The following is a 22,157-nucleotide window of genomic DNA, read 5'->3' on the forward strand; positions in this document are numbered from 1 at the left end:
GTGCAGACATATTTTCAGCACATCACTTTAAAGGGTGCTCAAACGCATAATGAGAACTTCTACCACGTGGGAATGATAAATGACAGTGTCGCACATTTAAATAAAAACGATCCACCTCAACAGCTAATGTTATCATTGAAAACGCAATTCATATCACTATTTTACAAAATGCCGCGAGGCATCCTCGGAAATACATCTTGGGAAGCTGACAATTTATGAGGAATCCCACACGCCTTCCTGGCAAGACTCCCCCGCTGCAACATGATTGGCTCCTGCCATGCAGGAAGGGCAGGCTACACAGATGGAACGAGATGACAATGCCAAACGTATCACATTCGTACGAAATAAAAACAAAGACATTTGCTATGGTTAGGTTTAGGCAAGGGTTGGGGCTAATGCGGTTCAGAATGGGTCAAGGTTAGGGTTCGGGAGGGTTAGGGTTACTAGGACTGATTTTAACGCTCACTTGAGTCACATACTTATTTTCCCGTCCAGAAGCAATAGGGCATGCTCTACCAGGATACAGCAGCCAATCATAGCGCGTGTCCTGGAGCCAATAATATTGGAGCAGGGCGTGTCCTGCCTGGAACCTGTGTGGGATTCCTAATAAGGCGTAGGTGGCATTCCAGGATGCCGAGCAGTAGGGGTGTAACGATTCATTTTGGCAGTGATTCGATTCATATCACGATTCGTTGTTGCCGATTCGATTCAAGGACAATATTCGAAACGATTCAGTGTTTGGAAATTGATTCAGTAACTTTTTAGCCAAAAATTCAACCAGTGTGACAGTGAAATAAATACATGGATACTGCAGGTGAAATTTCCCAAATTCCTTTTGTTTCTTGTAATGGTATCAGGTAAAATTCATTATGGAAAAGCAAACAAACAATAACCAACCATTATGGAAAATAATAACAATGTCAAATGCATTCAGACTTTATTTGAATCTGGCTGATGTTGTTTTTCAACATAGAAATAAGACAAATCTTATTGTAATTGAATACTAAAACAAATAATGCTCAAATGTTCTAATTATATTTATCACTACCCACTCACTAGTCATGATGTGTGACGTAGTGGTTGCATAGCTCTGAGAAGCTCATGATATCCAAGTTACCATCTGTCATGAGTGCAACGCTCTACAGCAGTGGTTGTCAAAGTGTGGTACGAGTACCACTGGTGGTACGTGGGCTCACCGTGGTGTCATGCAAGAATCACTACTGTATTTTAATGTCGGTCATGATGTCGGAGTATTTATTGAGGTGGTACTTGGTGTACTGCTCTACAGTATGCCTGCTCAATGTGCTCTTTCACAACTTTGGTCTTTTTTCTCTTAGTGAAGTGTTGGTGTTAGTCTTTTGCTAAAGTAGCTACAGTATGTCCGTGATGGAATTTTGTACCATGGCTCATTAAGCGTGTTCACCAGCCTGCTTGCTCTCAATCGTCGTCATGAAGAAAACCCGGTTGAAATGTTTGGCGTCACTTGCTTCTTTGTCCTACTGTCATTTCCTACACTGTGCATGCTCATCATGGGAGATGTAGTTTGCTTCTCAGACTGGCCCACTCAATAGCTCCAGAAAAAAACTAAACTGTTTGATACTCCCATGATCCCCTGCGACGTCACGGACGGGAAATCTTAATCGAGTAACACTTTACGTCTTTATCATTAAAAGTGCTAAAAAAAACACAGACATGCGCATCCATATAAAGTCTGTTGTGCATAAATCCAATGCATTATTTCCTAGTATCGATACAATCGATTCATTACCTTTTCAAACGATTTCAATCGATATATTTTCATCTGGAAGGCTAACTAGTCAAGGACAGATCGATCCAGTTGGATCATAGGAATATAAATTGATACATCAATAATAAATTAATCGTTCCACCCCTATCCAGCAGCATTTATAAGTACAGTAGTTGTTGCTAATTATGTGTTATATCATTAATGTTAGTTTTTGTTTTTGTTTTGGCGTAGTTGAATAGTAGTTGTAGGCATGTTGCACACACTTATGGATAATCATTTTGTTGTACCCAGAGTGGAGAGTTAAGAAATCACTAAATTCAACAGGGGCAAAGACAGGAGATGTAGCTTTAAAATTGTGAGCATTAATTAGGATTGGGAAAAATATTGTGATCACAGGGGACATATTTATGTTCCAATTCTTGTCATGAAAGAAAGTTATCATAATTGGGAATATAATTGATGCAAACAGGTTCACCTAAGATTTTATTTGTGCAATGGAAGATTTTAGTTGTTTAGTTGCCTTAAATCTAATTATTATTTTCTGTTGCTCAATTCTAATAGGTTTATAATTCATTATATTTTAAGTAATTCAATACATTTTAAAGAAAAAGTGAGAAGAAATAAGGTCCACTGTGATGTGTTTCTCAACAGTATGTACAGTGTGTGTGTGTGTGTGTGTGTGTGTGTGTGTGTTGGGGGGTGACAAAGTGGGGTCTTGCAATGTGGCGCCATTTAAGCTAGGACCGCCACTGCTTGCATGACATGCATGTTAAGTTAACTGAGGACTCTAAATTGTCAATAGGTGTGAATGCTTGTTTGTATATCTGTGCCCAGCTACTGGGTGGCGACCAGTCCAGGGTCTATCTCGCCTATTGCCAAAAGTCACCCGTGACGCTAATGAGCACAAGTGCTATAGAAAATGCTTGATTGATAGATGACAGTGAAGAATATAAAACGATACATTAATACAGTAAATAAAGGTTTTATGATGGCGACAATTTGAGCAAATGTGACCTATTGTAAAGCGAGCGTTCTAGCTTGCACAGGTGGTGTCAAAGTGTTTTCATGCATGTGCCTGAGCTCCTAATCGCTCCAGATGAGCAGGCTGGCACCTAACCTAGTAGCCCCCACCCTGCCCCCCTCCCACTGCCATGCAGAGTGTACACTTGTGTGTGACCGTGTGTGTGCGTGTGTGTGGACAGACAAATGAGGCAAAGTGCTTTGAGAGCAGTTAAGGTAGAGGCACGGTTACCCTGCATGAATGCCCCCCTACCCCCCGCCCCCCATTTAGCATGTGCTGTGTGAGCATGCATGCATGAGTATTTATTTTTTTTTTTAATTTATAACACTCACTTGTTATACAGCACCACATCAGGCAGCCAGATGTGTTTGGAGGGCAACCTGACCTTCATCATGCCGTCAAACTCCTCGGGGACCCAAGTGAGGCGATAGTCCTGCCACTCCTGGTTTAAAACACAACAACACACACACAACGTCAAATGTCGACATTGTGAGGACATCTCGAGAGGCGGGAGAAAAGAGTTTGTCTCTGTCTTTAAATCATCAGGCAGTGGTCACTGTGATGTCAGTGTGATGAACGTGCTGTCCTCTCATCTACTTTTACAAGGGATGGTTGAGCCCACACGCCCAAAAAGCAATCACTTTGATGAAATTGTGACCGCAGCGTCGTTATTGCACGCATGTCCTACACGTCACCTTGTGTAAAAAGAAGACGTAGTCTTGAACTTATTTTCCATGTTTTGGGTCAATTAAAAGCCTTAGGCGCGCCGCACACTGAGCGACGCAGTCAAAAGTGAAATGGACAATCACGTACAAATTACTGTCGGCGACTCTCATCCGTATAACATGTCAAGGACGAAGCGGCTTGCCCTGGTATCTGTAGTTATCCCTTTGGAAAGTCAAATCTCCTAACCTTCATACCACCTTTCCTTAACCATTTGAAAAACATCATTGGATCAAGATGAGATGAAAGGGTGTTTGCCTTAGAAAAATATAGCCGTTTAAAATGAATTCGACTCCACTTTTTCTAACCGACATCACGGCAATTGAATTTAAATGAATTGCACTGGAGTAAATTTACCTACCGTATTTTCACGATCAAAGGGGGAAGGGTGCGCGTGACAGAGGAGGCTAAAGACACGCCCCCAGTAGGTATATAGTGCCGGTATGTGCATCGGTTTGGCTAAGGACCCCCGAAAATGGCACCTACGAAGAGACACGCTTATGAAGTTTAAACAGTTTAAACTGCAAGCTATCAGTTACGCGGAGGAACATGGAATCGAGCAGCCGCGAGAGAATTCAAGATCAACGAATCCATGGTTCGCAAGTGAAGGAAGCAGGAAAACGAGCTTCGCCAAATCAAGAAGATGAAGCTGAGATCCCGTGGAAAAAAAGAAAACGCGGAAACAAGGCGAGGTGGCCCGAGTTGGAAGACCAACTCGAGCAATGGATTAATGAGCAAAGAACAGCTGGGAGAAGCGTCTCTACAGTCACCATTCGACTGAGTGCAATAACTCAGAGCTTGCCATCATTCCGGGAGGCTTGACTAAGGAACTCCAAACGCTGGTATATTGGTGTAAACGGGGCCTTCAAAGTGAAGTTGTGAGTGGCGTGGGAGCGATGGATGACAGATGGTGAACACAGCTTTACTAAAACTAGGAGGAAGCGAGTTACGCCACAATTTGTGAATGGATTGTGGATGCTCGGGCTAACGTGTCTGCCTGCACTGTTGTTCGAGGTTTCGTAAAAAGCGGGCATCGTTTCTGAGGAGCCGCACGGCAACGAGACTGACTCCGACAATGACGAGAGGGAACCTGCCGTGCTTGATGGAGAACTTGCCCAGCTGTTCATTTCAGATAAAGAAGATGAGGACTTTTGTGGATGAGCATTGATCAAAAAATAACGTGAGTACATTGTTAAATACTTCAATAAAGTACAACCGAAGTCAGTTTTGCTCCCGCTGCCTTGTTAAAAACATTGTTTTAGCGTGCATGCATGCTACCCTATGTTTTAAGCTAGCCTATGTTTTACCATGCCTGCGCCCAATAATACGGTGAGCCTTATGTATGTGTTAAATACAGAAATAGACCCCGTAACTGAGACTGCGCCTTTTAATACGGTGCACCCTATGGTCGTGAAAATACGGGAGCCATTAAGTTGGTACTTATAATAAAATAGCTTCATGTTTGTCAAATGAAACGCGCTTGTTAATTTTATGTAGGACTTCATTGCAATCAGTTAAATTTAACGAATCTGTTCAGTAATCATTCAATCAGAGTAGAACAGATTTTGTTGGCCTTCAACCCTATGCTGTTGTTTGGCATTGTCATTTCCATGTAATTTCTCTTAAACGTAACACAGTTTCTTGAAAGCTGTTGACATTACTGTTTTAGAATCCCCCCAAAATATTTTGTTGTTGCTTAGTATATGGCCCAGGAGCTGCGGGTTTCACACCCCCATGCTGCAACTGTGATGCATTATGCTTTTCACCATTTGTGTTGGCCCGCGACAGGCGGCCTTGGTCCTCCGCGTTCTCATCCATAGAGCACCGATGGCCATTCTACGCTCGCTTACTTGTCGTAAATCCTTGCCCTCGCTCAGCCGTTGTTGTGCGTCAATCAGTAAATAATCCAATCATGAATTATGTCGAAATGACATGACACTCATTGCTCCTCATGTGTTGATCCATATTTATGTGCACGTTGAGCACATTGTCCTAATTTGCACGTACACTTTGCTGTCAGAAGCAAATGCATAAATCAGGCTCCCATTGCCATTGACAGCCCATGGTAAATTCTCTCTTTTTTTAAAATAAAAAATGAAGTCTAAGACTAGAACAATAGAAAATCCACTTTAAGAAAGATAACAATGCTCCGCTTTGCTTGACGCAGTCAGTGGGAAATTAATTGAACAATGTTTATTATTGATAGTTCTCCAAACACAATAATGAACGTATTGTTCAATTATTTCCTAGTTATTCAACCACAAATATAAATATTGTTCAATGAAGACCTTTCTGACAGAGGTGCGAGTGTACAGTATATACTGTATTTTAATAATTATCGACATAACTGTCTTTACAGCTTAAAATCTAAAGGCAATGTCAGATGCTCGCAGCTCAGTCACTGACACGAGTCACCACTTCAAAATGCTGAATCACTAAAAATGACACATAGTAAACATCTCACCCACTGTGTCATAACGCTCTCTCAGTGGACGTTAGTATGTTATCTATCCTGAGAGGCATTCACAGAGACTATGTGTAAATACTTCTTTATATTTTATAAGAAAGACAGATGCTTGTTTCTACCCAAGCATTAACTTATATACAATATTTAACTACTAGTCTATGATCTAGCGTACTGTACAGGATTGTAATTTAGAGCAGTGATTCTCAAAGTGGTACACGGGCTCCCTCTAGCGGCACATCAAAGAATCACTGCATAAGTATAGTTCAGTTATATTTAACTTAAGTGCAATACATTTTCATTTCAAGTTTGGGAACAGTTTGTTTTTGCACATTTATTTCGGTACCATTTTTATTTAAGTTTCAGATACAATATGTTTTAATTGAATCATTATTTAAGTCCAGTTTTGAATTTTTATTTTCCGATATTCAACCACAATCTTAATGTTCAAACTGTGTCTGATGTTAAAATGGCTTGCAATTATATGAAATATACTTTTTAGGAATAAAACACTTGGGTCTACAACGATACTATATTTTAATGTTGGTCATGGAGCGCAACTTGGAGAGCTTTTTTTTTTTTTTTTTTTTTTTTAGTTAGTAGGTGTAAAACGTTTGAGAACCTTATAGTTGCCTTTCTACGTCTTTGTGTAGCCCAAGTCTTGACATTCCATCTTTTAATGCGTGCACATTTCAATTTGTGTGGATGTATTAGCTGGTCCACACAAGAAAAATGCTGAATGTATGCGTGTGTGTGTGTGTGTGTGTGTGTGTGTACGTGTGTGTGTGTGTGAGTGAAGGGTCACCTGTGTCAGCCAGACATTTGTGGTCATCACCTGCTCTCTTTCATGCTGCAGAAGAAGAACAACAGGAGATACGTGTAACAAACAAACCGCATTTTAAAATTCATTCAAAACAATAATTGGAATTGCTGTGTATTTTTTTGTCTAATGAATCGCCTTTTTAGAGGCCTTACCATACCCCAAAAACTCACCAAATTCGGTAGGCGCCTGTATCCTGGTGAAAATTTATGTTTTTAAGGGGTCCTGAACACAAACCCACAAAAGCCCCTCCAGTAATCGCTGTTTATCTTTTTGATCAACTATCACGGGGGCCTCAACATGCCCCAAGTCAGAGTTTTTGAAAGTGCATACATCTTGGTGAAAATGTACGTATTTGGCCACGACAACACTTTCACCGATCAACATGATATTGGGTGGACATGTCTATCATAACAGAACACACAAAACAGTCTCAAGGACCCATGCCCGAAGTTGAACAGAAAATCTGCTGTTTTGGTTTGAAGCAGCCATTTTTGGTGCATTTGAACTCCTAGAAAATGGCCCAAATGAGTTCCAATTGGAAGCAGGTGTACTAGACAGATGAGTGACACTAAATTGGAGAGATGTTTCGCATAAACCATCCGATTTGGGCAGAGCATAGTGGAAAAGTTAGGTTATTTGCCATGAAACAGTAAACTCACACCAATTCCACGAGGTCAGTGCTTGATGAACCTGTTGAAGAAAGTTAACACCCTGATAGCGGAAGATGTCAATTTCCTCAGTTTGTCAAGTATTGGATTGTTTCAAATTCATCCTTCCATCCATCCATGTTCTGAGCCGCTTCTCCTCACTTGGGTCGCTGGAGCCTATCCCAGCTATCATCGGGCAGGAGGCGGGGTACACCCTGAACTGGTTGCCAGCCAATCGCAGGGCACATACAGACAAACAACCATTTGCACTCACAGTCACACCTACGGGCAATTTTAGAGTCTGTTTCAAATTCATAAAGGGAATATTAAACAGGATGATCTTGTTTTGTGAGGTCTATAATTTTCCTTACACACACCTGACCAGCAAGCTGTCATACAGTCTGTTCACTACAGATGATCAGATTGTGAAAGTGTGCATGGGTGTGAGGGTCTGTTCATCGCACATAATCTGTGACTCTAATTCTCTCTTGTAAAATGCACAGGACAAAACTTCCTAAATACAAAAGGATATTATATATTTGGTTTTATTAAATCAGTGGAATTTTATTTTATTTGCAAGGATTTCACATACTGGTCTGAATTCAATCAAAGTGGGAGGAAATGATAAGGATTTTCGCCCAGCTAATTAGCACTTCGACTTCACATTTCCTGGGATTTACATCATTAGACCGCCTCATTTTCAGCTCTCACCATAAGAGCTGGCCACAAATGACTTTTTGCAGTCAGGAAAATCAATTTAAGTGCCGTATAGCAGCAGTCAGCGTCAGTGCATTAATGCACTCTAGATGTACTCATTTTACAAATTAGACACCATTTTGTAGTAACCTCATCATATTTAGGATAAACCTAGTGAATTTTTGGAATCATCGGCATAAAATAATATGCCCTAACTCTGCATCAAAACGATCTCAATATAACCATCCATGTTCTGTAGCGCTTGTCCTCCTTAGGTTGACGGGTAAGATGGAGCCGATCTGAGCTGAATTTGGGTGAGAGGCAGAGTACACCCTGGATCAATCACAGGATCAAAATGCAGTGTATATTTTGTGTTTTTGTGCAAAACTAGTGTAGCTCAAACAAAACACAGTCTGTTCTGGGACTTAGCGCGACCTTCAGTTTGTTTTCAAGTTCAATTTCAATTGCAAATTGATTTCAAAGCAAATTTTCCCAGAGGAAATAATGGAATTACAAATAATCTGTTCCACCTTCACTGCAACACGTGTGGAATCTAATCGATCCAATTTGTTCGAATCACATTCTTAATTATAATGACAGCGGCGTAATTAGAAGACGAGTCATCGACGTCTGTTTTTTGTTTTTGCTTTTTAAAAATACATTCTTACTTGTCACACAACACTACTGTATGGCGAGTCTGCATACTTCACTTAACTTCCTTAAGTTTATTATTTTTTCACAATCTTCTACCACCAATTGTGGAGGTTGGCCCATCTTTTGGAAGAAATGTCAGCTAAAAAAAGCCATAGTAAAATCAAAATGAACTTCTGGCTGGGTACACCTTGATCTTTTGACTCATTTAAGTGCTCCAACATTTGGGGGAATTCCAAATGACCTTTGACCAATTTACAAGAGAAACCCCAATCTGTGTGACATCGAAATGTCCGGTGAACAAGGCAACGTTTTTATTCGTCTGCGCAGATCAGAGAGTTTTAAAATAATATGGCTGTGGACGAGAATAGCTGTTAGCCTCTCTAGCTTCGGCTATTCCGTCACCTCTAGTCTTAAAATATCGATATCAGCGGGACCATGGGACTGGCGGTGAGGTATGAGTGCAGCGCCAAAAAAGGAAGCTCCATCTTTGTTGCCAAAATTTCATCAAAAAATCCGTGGCCGACAACCGTGTGATAACGAGAACTTTATTCATATTACAACTCACACAAACCAACATTAGTTGCTTTACGATACTACGTCGTAACACATGTCGCTTGTGGAATTATATTACCAAAAATGAGACCCGTCTTAATCATTTGTTTTTATTTGTTTCTCTGCCAGACCATAGAAATACTGCGGAACCTTGATAAAACGGACCCGATATAACGGACATCGGATAAAACGGACCGTCTTTACTGAACAATGTGTCCAAAAAAGTGCTTCAATGTAACGGACAATTGACTGTATCAGAACCCCGACCCCCTATTAGTCCATTCTATTGAGGTTCCACTGTATGTCTTTATGTGAAACTGGTGTAAAATAGGTTTGAGACCGCTGTAATGGGCTGAAACATATCAGTGACATGATTGATAAATCTACTTCGACTAACGCTTATGTCGTTCAACCCCTAGTATCGGATGCCCTGTGCGCAGTTAGATGCGCATGCTCACCACACTGATGAGTTGGGCCAGCGACACCATGAGCTGCACAGTCACCAGCTCAGAGCCGTTGGTGGCAGGACGGATCAGCTTGTTGTAGTGGGCGGGATTCAGGAGGTGCTCCACCAAGCGCTCCTCTGTGTCCGCCCCGAGGCTACCTGCAATGACAGCAATTATTTTAGTTAGCTGTAGTGAAGGCATGTGCCAACTGTGTCTGTCTTTGGATTAAACTGCACATTCAAAAAGCATACACAATAAAGCAGTCCTATTGTTTCACCGAAAACACAAATCCTTCCTGTCTTTTCCCTGTCATGATGACTTCACACTTTCCCCTGAATATAAGTACCGTATTTTCACGACCATAAGGCGCACTTAAAAGTCTTACATTTTCTCCAAAATGGACGGGGCGCCTTATAATGCGGCACGCCTTATGTGTGCACCGAGTTCCAACGTATATAAATGTTGTTGTGTGAGGAGCGCTTTTTTTTCTTCCAATTCCAATTTGTGAATGGATTGTGGATGCTGGGCTAACGTGTCTGCTTGCACTGTTGTTCATGCTTTCGCACGGCAGCGAGACTCGAACCCGGCGTGTTTGTTGGAGGACTTTCCCAGATGTTCATTTCGGATACAGAAGATGAGGACTTTGATGGATTTGTGGATGAGGATTGATCAAAAGATAACGTGAGTACATTGTTAAATACTTCAATAAAGTTCCACCGAACTCAGTTTTGCACCCGCTGCCTTTTTAAAAACACTGTTTTAGCGTGCATGAGTGCTACCGTATGTTTTAAGCTAGCGTATGTTTTACCATGCCTGCGCCCAATAACACGGTGCGCCTTATGTATGTGTTAAATACAGAAATAGACCCCGTAACTGAGACTGCGCCTTTTAATACGGTGCGCCCTATGGTCGTGAAAATACGGTACTCCTCCTTACAGGATTTCAATCCAAACCTGCAATCAGAAGCTTTTAACGGCCTAGCAGGAAGACAAACAACTCTTGCGATGACTGATTCACATCCCTCGGGATGATATAATGACTTCTTAATGGAATCCCACACTTATATAATAGCATCGTGTTTTCACAAGGAAGTAGTAAAAAATGGTATCAAAAGCTAAGTACTATTTATAACTTGACTATTTTCCAGTTACATTATCTCTCGTGGATAGGCTTCCTGCTGTATTGTTGCATGAAAGATTTTTATAATTACGCGATCAAGACATACATTTCCATTTGTAAACTAGCCCTCTAAATTCTCACAACAAAGGAGACAAAGAAATCAATAGTAGAGAAAGACAATATAAAAATCCTACTTAGTATTATACTGTTAAAAAAGATTGCCCTAATGTTTCACAAAAAGGGTTCATGTGCTGTGATATTTTGTGATGGAAATGCTACATTTCAACATAGTTTCAGTTTGGATCAGAGGGTTAAAGTGTATTATTTTTGGAGATTATGTTAAAATATATATATATATTTTTAAAGCTGATTTTTATGTAACCAGCCACATGTCTTAAAAAACAATTATTTACTAATCTAATAAAATTCAAGGAACAATAGATATTGCTGAAAGGCAAACCAAATGGCTGCAGTATCACATTGCACAAATATGGCCTGCATGCTGTTTTGAACATGCAATGTTTCATGATAGAAATGCTAGATTTTGCCATAATTTAGAACTTGTTCGAATCATTGTGTCTGAGCAAGGTTAAGCTTGCACATGTTTTTTTTTTTTTTAGTAAACCAAAATGTCAGTTTTATACTAATTAGTACAGTTACTTTTTGTAAAATTCTTCCCAGATTCTCAAGAAACAAGACTCCTAACAAAGTCAGCAATAGTTAAAGGCAATACAAATCCTACACAATATACTATACTACTAAAACTTAAATGGCTGCTGTATCACCAGGGGCGGACCTACCATTAGGCAAAAACAAGTCAGTCCGTGGGGCCCCAAGGTTTCCAAGAGCCCCCAAAGGTTTAATAAAATCAAAAATAATAAAATTAGAATTGTTTTGGTCCCAATTCACACATTTAAAAATGCTTCATCTAACATGATTGTTTCGAGTGCTTGCCCCTCCCTCCTTATGCAATGGGCTAATCCATCTTCTTACTGTGCATGTGCAGACTTGATTCAGAGAGGATAGCCCTCGCAAAACAAATTTGTTAATGTGTTGTAAGGAAAATGGAGCGGAGAAGAGAAGGTGAGAGGAAAACACACAGTTTTTATCAAAACTACCAAAGGTTTCAACCTTTGTACAGTGACTCTGAATGTGCGTAAATGACAACAGCAAAAGCCAGATGCGCTTGCCAGTAGCAATAGCACTACTGTCAGTGTCAGCCAAGTAGGATACAGTACAGATGAAGTGGAGAGTGAAACGAGTGAGTTTTAAATCGAATTGCTGAACTGTATTAAATGTTGTTCTATGTTCCTGTAAATGGCGCCGTAATTCCGGGCTTCCAACTACAGACCACGTCACGGAGATATCGGGGAAAATAAAACGTGTGGGGGGGGGGATATGCTTCTATATCAACAAAAAATGGCGTACCGACGTCACAGAGCTCAACACACACTGCAGCCCGGACTTGGAGTCGCTGTTTTTGAACTGTAAGTCATTCTACTCGCCGTGCGAGTTCGCTTCATTCATACTTGCAGGTGTTTACGTTCCTCCTCAAGCTCAAACGAATGCCGCACTGCTAACGCTCGCTGAACAAGTAAACGAATTTGAAACAAAGCACCCAGATTCAGGAAGTGGAGTGGCTGGAGCTGTGGTGTGGCCGACACAACCTGGAGCTGAACACGCTCAAGACTGTAGAGATGATGGGGGACTTCAGGAGGCATCCTTAGCCACAGCTGCCCCTCACGCTGTCCAACTGCCCTGTGTCAACCGTCGAGAGCTTCAAGCTGGGAATTAAAGTGAGAAGACCAACATCAACTCCATCCTCAAAAAGGCCCAGCAGAGGAGATACTTCCTGCAGCTTCTGAGCAAGCATGGCCTGCCAAAGGAGCTCTTGAGGCAGTTCTACTCAGCAGTCATCGAATCAGTCCGGTGTTCATCCATCACGGTCTGGTTTGGTGCTGCCACAACAAAGGACAAACTCCGATTGCAACAGACAATCAAAACTGCTGGGAAAAAAAATGGTCGGTACCCCCCTACCAACCCTTGAGAACTTGCATGCTGCCAGAACTAAGACAAGAGCATGCAAAATCCTCTTGGACTCTCCACATCCTGGTCACCACTTCTTTCAGCTCCTTCCCTCAGGTAGGCGCTATCGAACATTGCAAACAAACTAGCAGACTTTCCAACAGCTTGCTCCCTCTGGCCATTAACTTCTTAAACAGTTAACTTACAATTCCATTGTAACATGCTGCCAATTTTTGTTTTGAGATTGCTTTCACATCGCTGTCGGGCCAATTACACATTATTCGTGCACTCACTGTAGTAGTCTTGTCACTCTGATATTTGCATATCTGTTGTTGACCAATACTGGCCACTCATGTGCTTGAAAAGTATCTGCACCATTTGCACAACTGACACTGTTCAAGATTATCGCACTACTAATCGCTTTAAAATGCTTAAATCTTTTGAAGTCTCTGTGGCATTTGCACAATGGTCACTGTACTAGATTATTGCTCTATTAGTCATTTCAAACTGCTCTAAATTGCACGAGGACTCTGCAACATTTGCACAATTGTCAAAAAAAAAACAACAACAAAAAATGTTATCGGCATTCCCACATTACCGGTAACCTTTCATTGCTCAGTAACTTGTGTTTTTATGTCTGAAACGTATTTTCTGTCAAACGGCTGTCTGTTTTCGTACTAGAGCGGCTCCAACAAATTCCTTTTGTGTTTTTGACATACTTGGCAAATGAAGATGATTCTGATTCTGAAATGTATTTGGATGATCCGCTTGTTAGATGATTATCCTCCAGAAGGATTTTAAAGGCCTTATCTAGTTCAGAAAATAGATTTGTTTTTTTCAAATTCACTTTTTCGTTGACGATAAACATTATTATACAAAATATTTGCTGTGCACTGATGTGGAAGGCTGTTTGTTTTGGGCCCACAAATGACTAAATACATTATTACATTACGTTATTACAAATACATACACATATACTGTACATATATATATATATATATATATGTCATATTCAAAGCAGTTTGGATTAGGATTTTAGGGTGTATTATTTGCATAGGCTTGTACAATTATTTATTTTTAAAAAAGCAACCCAATGTAGCTCAAAATGTTTCTACTCATTACAGTGCATTACTTTTTGTAAAAATCCTACAAAATTCTCAAAAAGCGGGACTCCCAACAGACAAAGAAGTGAATCGCAGTGAAGAACAATTACAATTCTACATGGTATCATATGCTTCTGAAACGATGGTTGCACTTCGAAAATGGCTGTAATTATAATGTTCAAATGTGCAAATATGGCCAACATGCTGTTTTAAACATGCCATGTATTGCGATGGAAATATTACATGTTGCCACATTTTTAAAGCAATCAGGGTGTATTATCATTGGAGTGAATTCTTTTTTTTTTCAAGGTAGCAGCACTATTTTCGAGTCTGCTTGTGCTCTCCACTGTTGTTGCTCATGTCTCTGCACATATTCATGTGTATTTTCCTCCCCAGCATCCAACTGTCCCTTCATCGTTAGTTGGTGCCCTACGGCAATGAGCCTTGCGCAGCCAAGCGGATGATGGCCTCTGTCTCGGGATCAATGAGGTCTCTATTCTTGCCCCATCACGCAAATCCCCTCCTTTTTAACCTTCTGTTCCCTGCACTCTTTTCCATCCTTTTGCAACATCAGAGCGGGGCTGTATGTTCTTTTACGCTCCCCTGGCTGTCTGCATCCTGCTCTCATTCTGTTATCGCCATCTCCTCCAAATGTATTGCTGACAGATGCTATGCATTTATTGGCCCTTCCCTGGCTAATACAACATCATCAATACGAGACCTGTCAGTGTGTGTGTGTGCGTATAGCATTAACTTTATTTATGGCATGTGGTTGCCTATAGGAGTCTTGTTGTTTGCACATATTCGTGGGGGAAATCAGCATTACAGAGCCATATGACTAATGTGCTATACTCCCAGAAGCTCGAGGCAATAACAGCACTGTGAGACAGAAAGGAGGAAGCAGTCCACTTAAACAATGATGGAGCAGAACACGTTCCCTGCATCTCAGTGCTCATCATCTGGCTGATGGTCAAACTAATATGAGGATACTTGAAAGTCTTACAAGCAGGGCTCCAGCGTGGTGATGTTACAAGGTAGTAGTTTGAAGGATGGCCATGGAAGAAGTCATTTTGGTGAGGATCTAGACAGGTACAGAGCCAGGTACGTATTTATTGTCACCATTTGAGTCACAATGGAATCTTCTACACTCCAGAATTACAGTATGAAGGCACCCTTCTGTTCATCATCCCCCATGAATGAAGAAGTGGCCTACTAACTTAAGCAACATTTACACTATATTGCCGTTTCTGGACATCCTGGTGAAAAGGTGATGGTCGTGAGACAACGTGTGGGAAAAGATTTGTTCAGTTGGAAACAGTTTTCCTCGTTGCATAAAAGAATTAAAAATGCAATCATGGAAATAGAAATACTGCACTACAGTGTCAAACAATTGCAATCATAAAGCTTTTAATAACTGCCAACCATTATTTTGGAAAAAGCTTTGTTATTAAAAATACATATTGTAACACGATTAACTCGTCACCGTGGCCACAATATTCCCTCATTTTGTATTAAATGATGTTTTTGTACACATGGGTGTCTTCTGTCAGAAAAATCCACTTTCGTGTCAATTCTTTTGTACCTTTTATTAGACTTGAATCAAGGCAAAGTCCATCAACTCCTCCAGTGACAACAATGTTATTATGTTATGCTATTTTTTTGGCCAGAATCTCTATTTTGCACTTTTGAAACCTGCTCTAATTCAATCAGTTTTAAACCGACTTAGAAATTGAGCACATCCACCCTTGGCATCCTCAAAAATGTTACGCGGAATTAATATCTGCTATAGTTTTGCCGTGAGAACAATTTGTTTGAGGTGAAGATTTCAGCTAAAATCTGAAAATGCCAAGTCATTCTTTCAGCCGGTAACATGGGTCTCTTCTACTAGTCCAATATTGAGACATTTTCTGCTTTTAGGACCGCCGTAGTTCTTGCCAGATGGGGGAGTAAGTCACATACACGCCTACAAAAGTTACTCTCAATACATAACCTTCAAGTTGCAAGCAAATCCCAAGTTACTGTGAGCAAAGTCGAGTCGTGTCCTCACTTGGGTTAAACAAGTTATAAGGTCAAAAAGTCATACAATCTTGTCCAGTCACACATTATATTGGAGTGATAATGAAATGTGTTTTGTTTTTTAAATGAGTTAAAATTAAATGAACAATAACTGAAAGCATCCAATAAACTTTATACATATAGTACTTATTGTATATATACTTACTATATACAGTATGTACTGTATATATGAGCATAAAGGTTCTTGGATTGGTGTCACAAAACACAAAATGTATATTTAAAATCCAAACTACAACTTTTCCTCTCGGAAGTAATCCCTCTGGACTCTACTGCACTTTCCTAGGCCTTCTCTGCCACGCCATCATGCACTATTGGAAGGACTCTTCCTCCGCAGCTCCATCATCACGTCATCTTGATGTCATCCATGTTTTTAAAACAGGCCCCCTTCAAGAAAGTAGAACAAAAAAAATCATAGGGGCCAGATCGAGTGAACAGGAAGGTTGCTCCGGCACGGCGGCGTTCTTCTCGGCCAGGAACTGCCAGATGCTCCAACCGTTGCCTCTCCTCATGCACTGAACGAAGCAAACGCTGCGGGATCGCTTTGAAAACATGCTGTTTGATTGTCTGGCCCACTTTGAAGGGGAAATCTTATAGTTTGTAATTTGGTTTTGAAATATATCTTTTGTGACTCCAGTCCTGGAACGTTTCTGACACCTCGTAAACTATTTGACGCAAATGAGCAAAAACGTATGCGGCAATGCAGAGGCAACTGTAGTAACTATTTTGGAAACTTTTTGTGATTTTTAAAAAACATTAACAGTCATAAAAGTGTAAAAAGAAGGTAATCTCTATGATAAAGCAGGAAAACTATGGGAAAAAATGTGTTGAAGCCAGACAGCATATGGGGAAGTGGGAGGATTACTGAAGGCGGGTCGCCAAGCGTTAAGACTTCATCATGCTTTTGAGCATCCTTAATTGTCATACAAGTGGAGAAAGAAGTCAACCACTGCAGATATTTAAGCACCATTTTGAGCTTGGGAGGCAAGTATCTTCACAGAAACACCAAATTCAGTTTGTGTTGTTCCTGTTCGTGAAATGTTCCATTTATGGTTTGCGTCACATATTTACTCATTGCCATCACACAAATCGTTTCAAAGCTAAATGAGCTCAAGTTTCTTGCAGAAGTCTTGCGTTACAGCTTGCAAAATGGCAGTTTGAATGCTGGGTTGAAGCTGTCTAAAATGCTAAGTGGCTCCTCCTAAAACAAAGACGGACTAACTGTGCGGCTGTGTCATGCTGAAGGCCGAGCTGAGTGCTTATAACGTGGCTGCTAGTTAAAGTCCGATCCTGCTTGTTTTCCGGTGCAAATATTGGAAACCTAATGTGACACTATGAATATTTCAGCAGGACTTCCCATTAGACATCAGAGCGAAAGAACTGACGCACCGCCATGTGTGCACAACCAAACACACACGCGCACACACACACACACACACACACAAGAGTGTAGGGTTCACATTATTACTGCAAGATCCACATTAATGCGGAAAAAATGAGGTCATACGAGAGTTAAATAGAATTTTACGATAGTGATCATCTCATTATGAGGGCGATTATGAAAATAGAGTTGCCTTCCCTGCTTTGTACTCACTTAAAAAGGCTTTTTGGCCGCAGCAGGAATCATTATTTCCTGTAATATTCATAAATCAATAACAGCGCCCAGCCACTGAACTACTAGCAGCGGCCAATTGGCTGCGTGGTGCCAACAGAGCGGAGATATCAGTATTGATCGTACGCACGGTCGCTATATCGCGCAAAGCCGAAACGCTGTGCACTAACTGGATGGAGAGGCATCATTGGCTGTGGCGTCAGCAAACTCCGCAGGGTGTATATATGTGATGGCTTCCTATATGGATAAGATGAGATAATGATTTAGACATGTAGCGATTACTCCCCCGCCCAAAAAATACAAATAAAGACTACCTGCATTCAGGTTGCACAAATTTCTGTTCTTACAAACTGCATACTCTTAATACTGGCTATGTCTTTAAAACAAATTGTGGGTCTTTACTGTACAGTGTGAGCATCTTTTTTTTGTTTTCTTGCTGCCATCTTGGATTTTTTTGTGGCCAACATTATTTTTGAAAAGAGAGGGATTTGAAGACAAGAAATGTACCTTATATCACTATTTCAACAATTCTTGCTATATTTGCAATCTGCTCTGCCACATAAACCAGTCAGTCAACTTCGCTCCCCCTATTTCCCCAGTAGACTTTAACATTTCTTTCCATTTTTGGAGTCGGATTGATTAGTTTTGTTAATTGAATACCATGTCCACCCGGACAACAATTCTGTTGCATCACTTTCCATACATTTGGAAGAGAAAAACAAAACAAAACCAAAAAACAGTGTAGTCATATTTGAATTTGAATTGATGTTGATGAGCATTTTGATGTGAACGTGAACTTGACAGCATTACTGAAATTAATAACACAAACTCTATTATGGTATGGTAGGTAGCATTTCGCTGTCAGCCCTAGAAAGCTTCCCACTGCTCTGGTGTGTCACTAATGGTATGTTTGCTGCTGTGATGGGCTCAATCCCTGCTTTAAAGTTCACATCATGCCTGTTACCACATTTCATGACGATAAAAGCGCCTGAAATCTTAATTAACAGCCACATTGTCCAAGTGAAAACTCTTTCTCTTATCTAGTTCTTCTTCTTGTGTCTTGCTTAAGTTTCTATTAAACCTCTGCTGTCCCTGCACCGTGCCCTCCTAATCACCTGGGTTAGCACAGCCGAGCATTCGTTCACACGCTCTCACGCACACATTTAGACACACTCATTACACACATCTGTTGTGGCTCGTTTGTACAGTGGCACGTGCAGCTCCGAATGTGCTGATGTGATGCTGATGCTGCTGCTGCTGCAGTGTGTTGGGAGTCGCTCCAAAAGGATGGAGACAGAAAGTCAATGCAGACACACATATACTGTTGTTGAGATGCTGTAGAGATCAGTGGTGCAGCAGAGCAGTGATGACAGTCTGACTGACTGAGCAGAACTTGTAGCCCTGACGGAGAAATAATTAGTTGTCGCTCGCACACACACACACAACGGAAGGCGTCACAGTGCGACAAACACACGTTTGTGTTTAAAATCAAAAGTACTGTACAACAGGGTACAACAGTAAAACACAGGCAGCATGGTGGATAGCAAATCTGCCACATAAGTAAAAGGTCACAGGTTCAAATGTCAGTTTGCATGTTCTCCCTGAGCTTGCATGGGTTTTCGCCGAGTACTCCAGCTTCGTTGCACGTTCCAAAAACCTGCATGTAATGTTCAGTGAAGACTAGATTGTCCATTGGCCTGAATGTTAGTTTGTATGCTTGCTTGTCGATATGTGCCTTCCGATTGGCTGGCGACCAGTCCAGGGTGGGCCTAAATCAGCTGGGTTAGGCGCCAGCTCACCCGCAACCTTAATGCCCCGAAGATTTTAATGGTCCCCTACCATAAAAATATATATTTTTCGACTGTTTTATGGAAAACATAGGTCAAAATGAGTTTAACATCTATGCAGTTTGTCAATTGAATGCAAAAGGCAACAAACGGAATCAGGCTTACAAAACGGGTGGATTCTAAATTGCCAACGTTGTGACGTAGGTTTGACAATTAATATTCAAGTCTTGGTGGATGGTACCCATCCATTCGACTAAACTGAACGACAACATGAAACAAGCCAGCGAGTCTCAGCCGTACAAATACAGTCTATACATCAGTCGCTAGACATATGTTGTGTTTTACAACAACACTCAACTATATTTCTAATTTTGAATGCAAATGTGATGAAATAGCAAAGTTTGCATTGATTGTCGGATGTTCACTCACATCCCCTTTCACATCACGTTCCTTATAAGTGAGCCAACAATCCAACGCTTAGTCAATTGTGCTTCACAGTGATAGTAAGACCTCAAAGGACGCAACGCCGTTATGAATCCTTGGCCGCCCCGAGCTTCTAGACGATATTAGATGCCTCGATATACAAGTAGACCAATCACAGCTAAGTTGTTTTCTATATTTAAATTGGGGAAGATGAGTGATCCAATCAGAGAAAGGCTTATTTACATGTCACATAGAACTCCCAGGTCTAAAAGCCCAACTAAAATAGCTTGAAAAAGGATATTCTGGGCATTCCCATAGAAATTATCTCGCAAACCTGATGAGGATTATCAAAGATTGTATTAAAAAAAAGAAAAACTGATGGAAGGCGACACTCAAATTAGAAAAACACTCACTGTGCTCATGTTATAAAGGTTCATCTGGAGGCTTGGTTGGTTAATATCAGCTCCATCTGAGAGTCATATTAAACTGAAGACAAAAACAGGAAGTTGACACCTACAATAATCCATTCATCCTTTTTTCTTAGCGCTTGTCCTCATTAGTCACAGGTGAGCTGCAGTCTATCTCAGATGACTTTGGACAAGAGGCGGGGTACACCCTGGACTGGTCGCCAGCAAAACAAACAACCATTCACACTCACATTCACACCTATTGACAATTTAGGGTCTTCTATGAGCATAACATGCATGTTTTTGGAATGCGGGAGGAAGCCGGACAAAACATACAAATGGCACATTGGGAGGCCGGAGCTGAGATTGTACACTAAACTGCAGAAATGTGAGGAAGACCTGCCCACTTTCCAAAATAAAACGAGTAAATGAAGCACTACTGTATTGTGAAGCCGAAACACTGGGCAAAAGTACCACCGTCTTTGCTCTACACGTATACATCACAGTTCACTTGCGGCAAATATCCCCATTTTCTTACCACACAAAAACACACGCTGACGCAAACGCACGCTTTGATGCTGGCCGAAATGAACTCCAGTGAAGTTGCACTCCAAATTCTACAAGCTTTAAGGCACTCAACAATGGAGTTTCCACTGTTTATCCATCATGCAGTAACCCCTGCATAAGGTCAATGCCGTACCACAGACCCGTTCATTATACATGGCCCAGCGGGGGGAAGAGAGAGAGGGAGGGAGGGAGTGGTAGTGGACATCCCCATACAACGCCGTGTAAAACAGGTGCTGAAATGCCCTTGAGCGTCCTTGGGCAGATGGCGAATGCCACCGCTACTCCTTATGCGCGCGCTCACCTACGCTAAAGTCTTCCGGACGAAATGTGGCCCGTGCGGCGCGGTTAATTTAAAGACTTAATTCGTTCCCCGTGTCTCCCTTGATCACATGTATTTGCCCTGACGAGACGCGCTCGTGCGTTGAGGCGCAAAACGTCCCATCCATTTGCCTCGTCTCAGCTCAAAGGAATGCTCCGCCATGCCAGTGTGGCCGCTGCCATCATCTTCATTAGAAGCCAACGTGAGTGTGGATTATATTCAAGCACGTGTTGCGTTTAAAAGGTTTCTCCACGATTGAATGTGTGTGTATGTGTGTGAGAGGCACTCGTGCTCATTGCGAGTATTCCTCCAAACATGTTAGGAGTCTGGGAGGACAATAATGCTAGTCAGATTTTCACCCTAAAGGAGGAATGACTCATTAGTGCTCTGCTGCTTTGTCAGATGCTGCTTAAAATCACATTTCATGTTGGGAGCATTTTATATTTTTTATAAGTGCACGCCCATTGAACTGCACCATAATAATAATAATAATAATAATAATAATAATAACACAGTGGAGCCTTGACGTATGAGTTTATTTCATTCTGTGAGCAAGCTCGTAACCCAATTTATCTGAATATCAAATCAATTGTCCACATTGAATCGAATTGAAGTGGCATTAATCCATGACAGCCACCCCCAAACACACACATTTTTTGTGCTGTTTTTTTAAATAAATAAAATATAGCACTGCATTGTAAAATACTGATACCAGTACAAGTATTCACTCGTCAGTACTCACTGATACCAATACAAAGTACCGATACCACTAGTACATTTTATACATCAAATTTCAATTAACACAATGGCAGATAATTGTGAACAGAGACATTTCTTCCTGGCACACATGATGATTTGCAAATGTGCCACAGTGTAGTGCCAAATACTGGCAAAGAGGACTTACTGAATGTCAGATTTTCTTCCTTACGTATCGGTGGCTGGTATCGCC

General features: G+C 41.1%; 1 protein-coding gene across 2 annotated transcripts in view; it reads right to left on the minus strand.

Moving 5' to 3' along the window:
- chrnb2 (cholinergic receptor, nicotinic, beta 2) overlaps positions 1 to 22,157 on the minus strand; it is a 39,038-nt gene that overhangs the window by 13,258 nt on the left and 3,623 nt on the right. For both annotated transcript variants that reach the window (XM_061673972.1, XM_061673973.1), the window contains exons 2-4: positions 9,786 to 9,931; positions 6,761 to 6,805; positions 3,101 to 3,210 (exon numbers count right to left, since the gene is read on the minus strand). In XM_061673972.1, the coding sequence (XP_061529956.1) occupies positions 3,101 to 3,210; positions 6,761 to 6,805; positions 9,786 to 9,931 (301 nt within the window). The remainder of the gene's footprint in view (positions 1 to 3,100; positions 3,211 to 6,760; positions 6,806 to 9,785; positions 9,932 to 22,157) is intronic.

This window comes from Phycodurus eques, chromosome 4, assembly GCF_024500275.1.
Source record: "Phycodurus eques isolate BA_2022a chromosome 4, UOR_Pequ_1.1, whole genome shotgun sequence".
Classification (NCBI taxonomy): domain Eukaryota; kingdom Metazoa; phylum Chordata; class Actinopteri; order Syngnathiformes; family Syngnathidae; genus Phycodurus; species Phycodurus eques.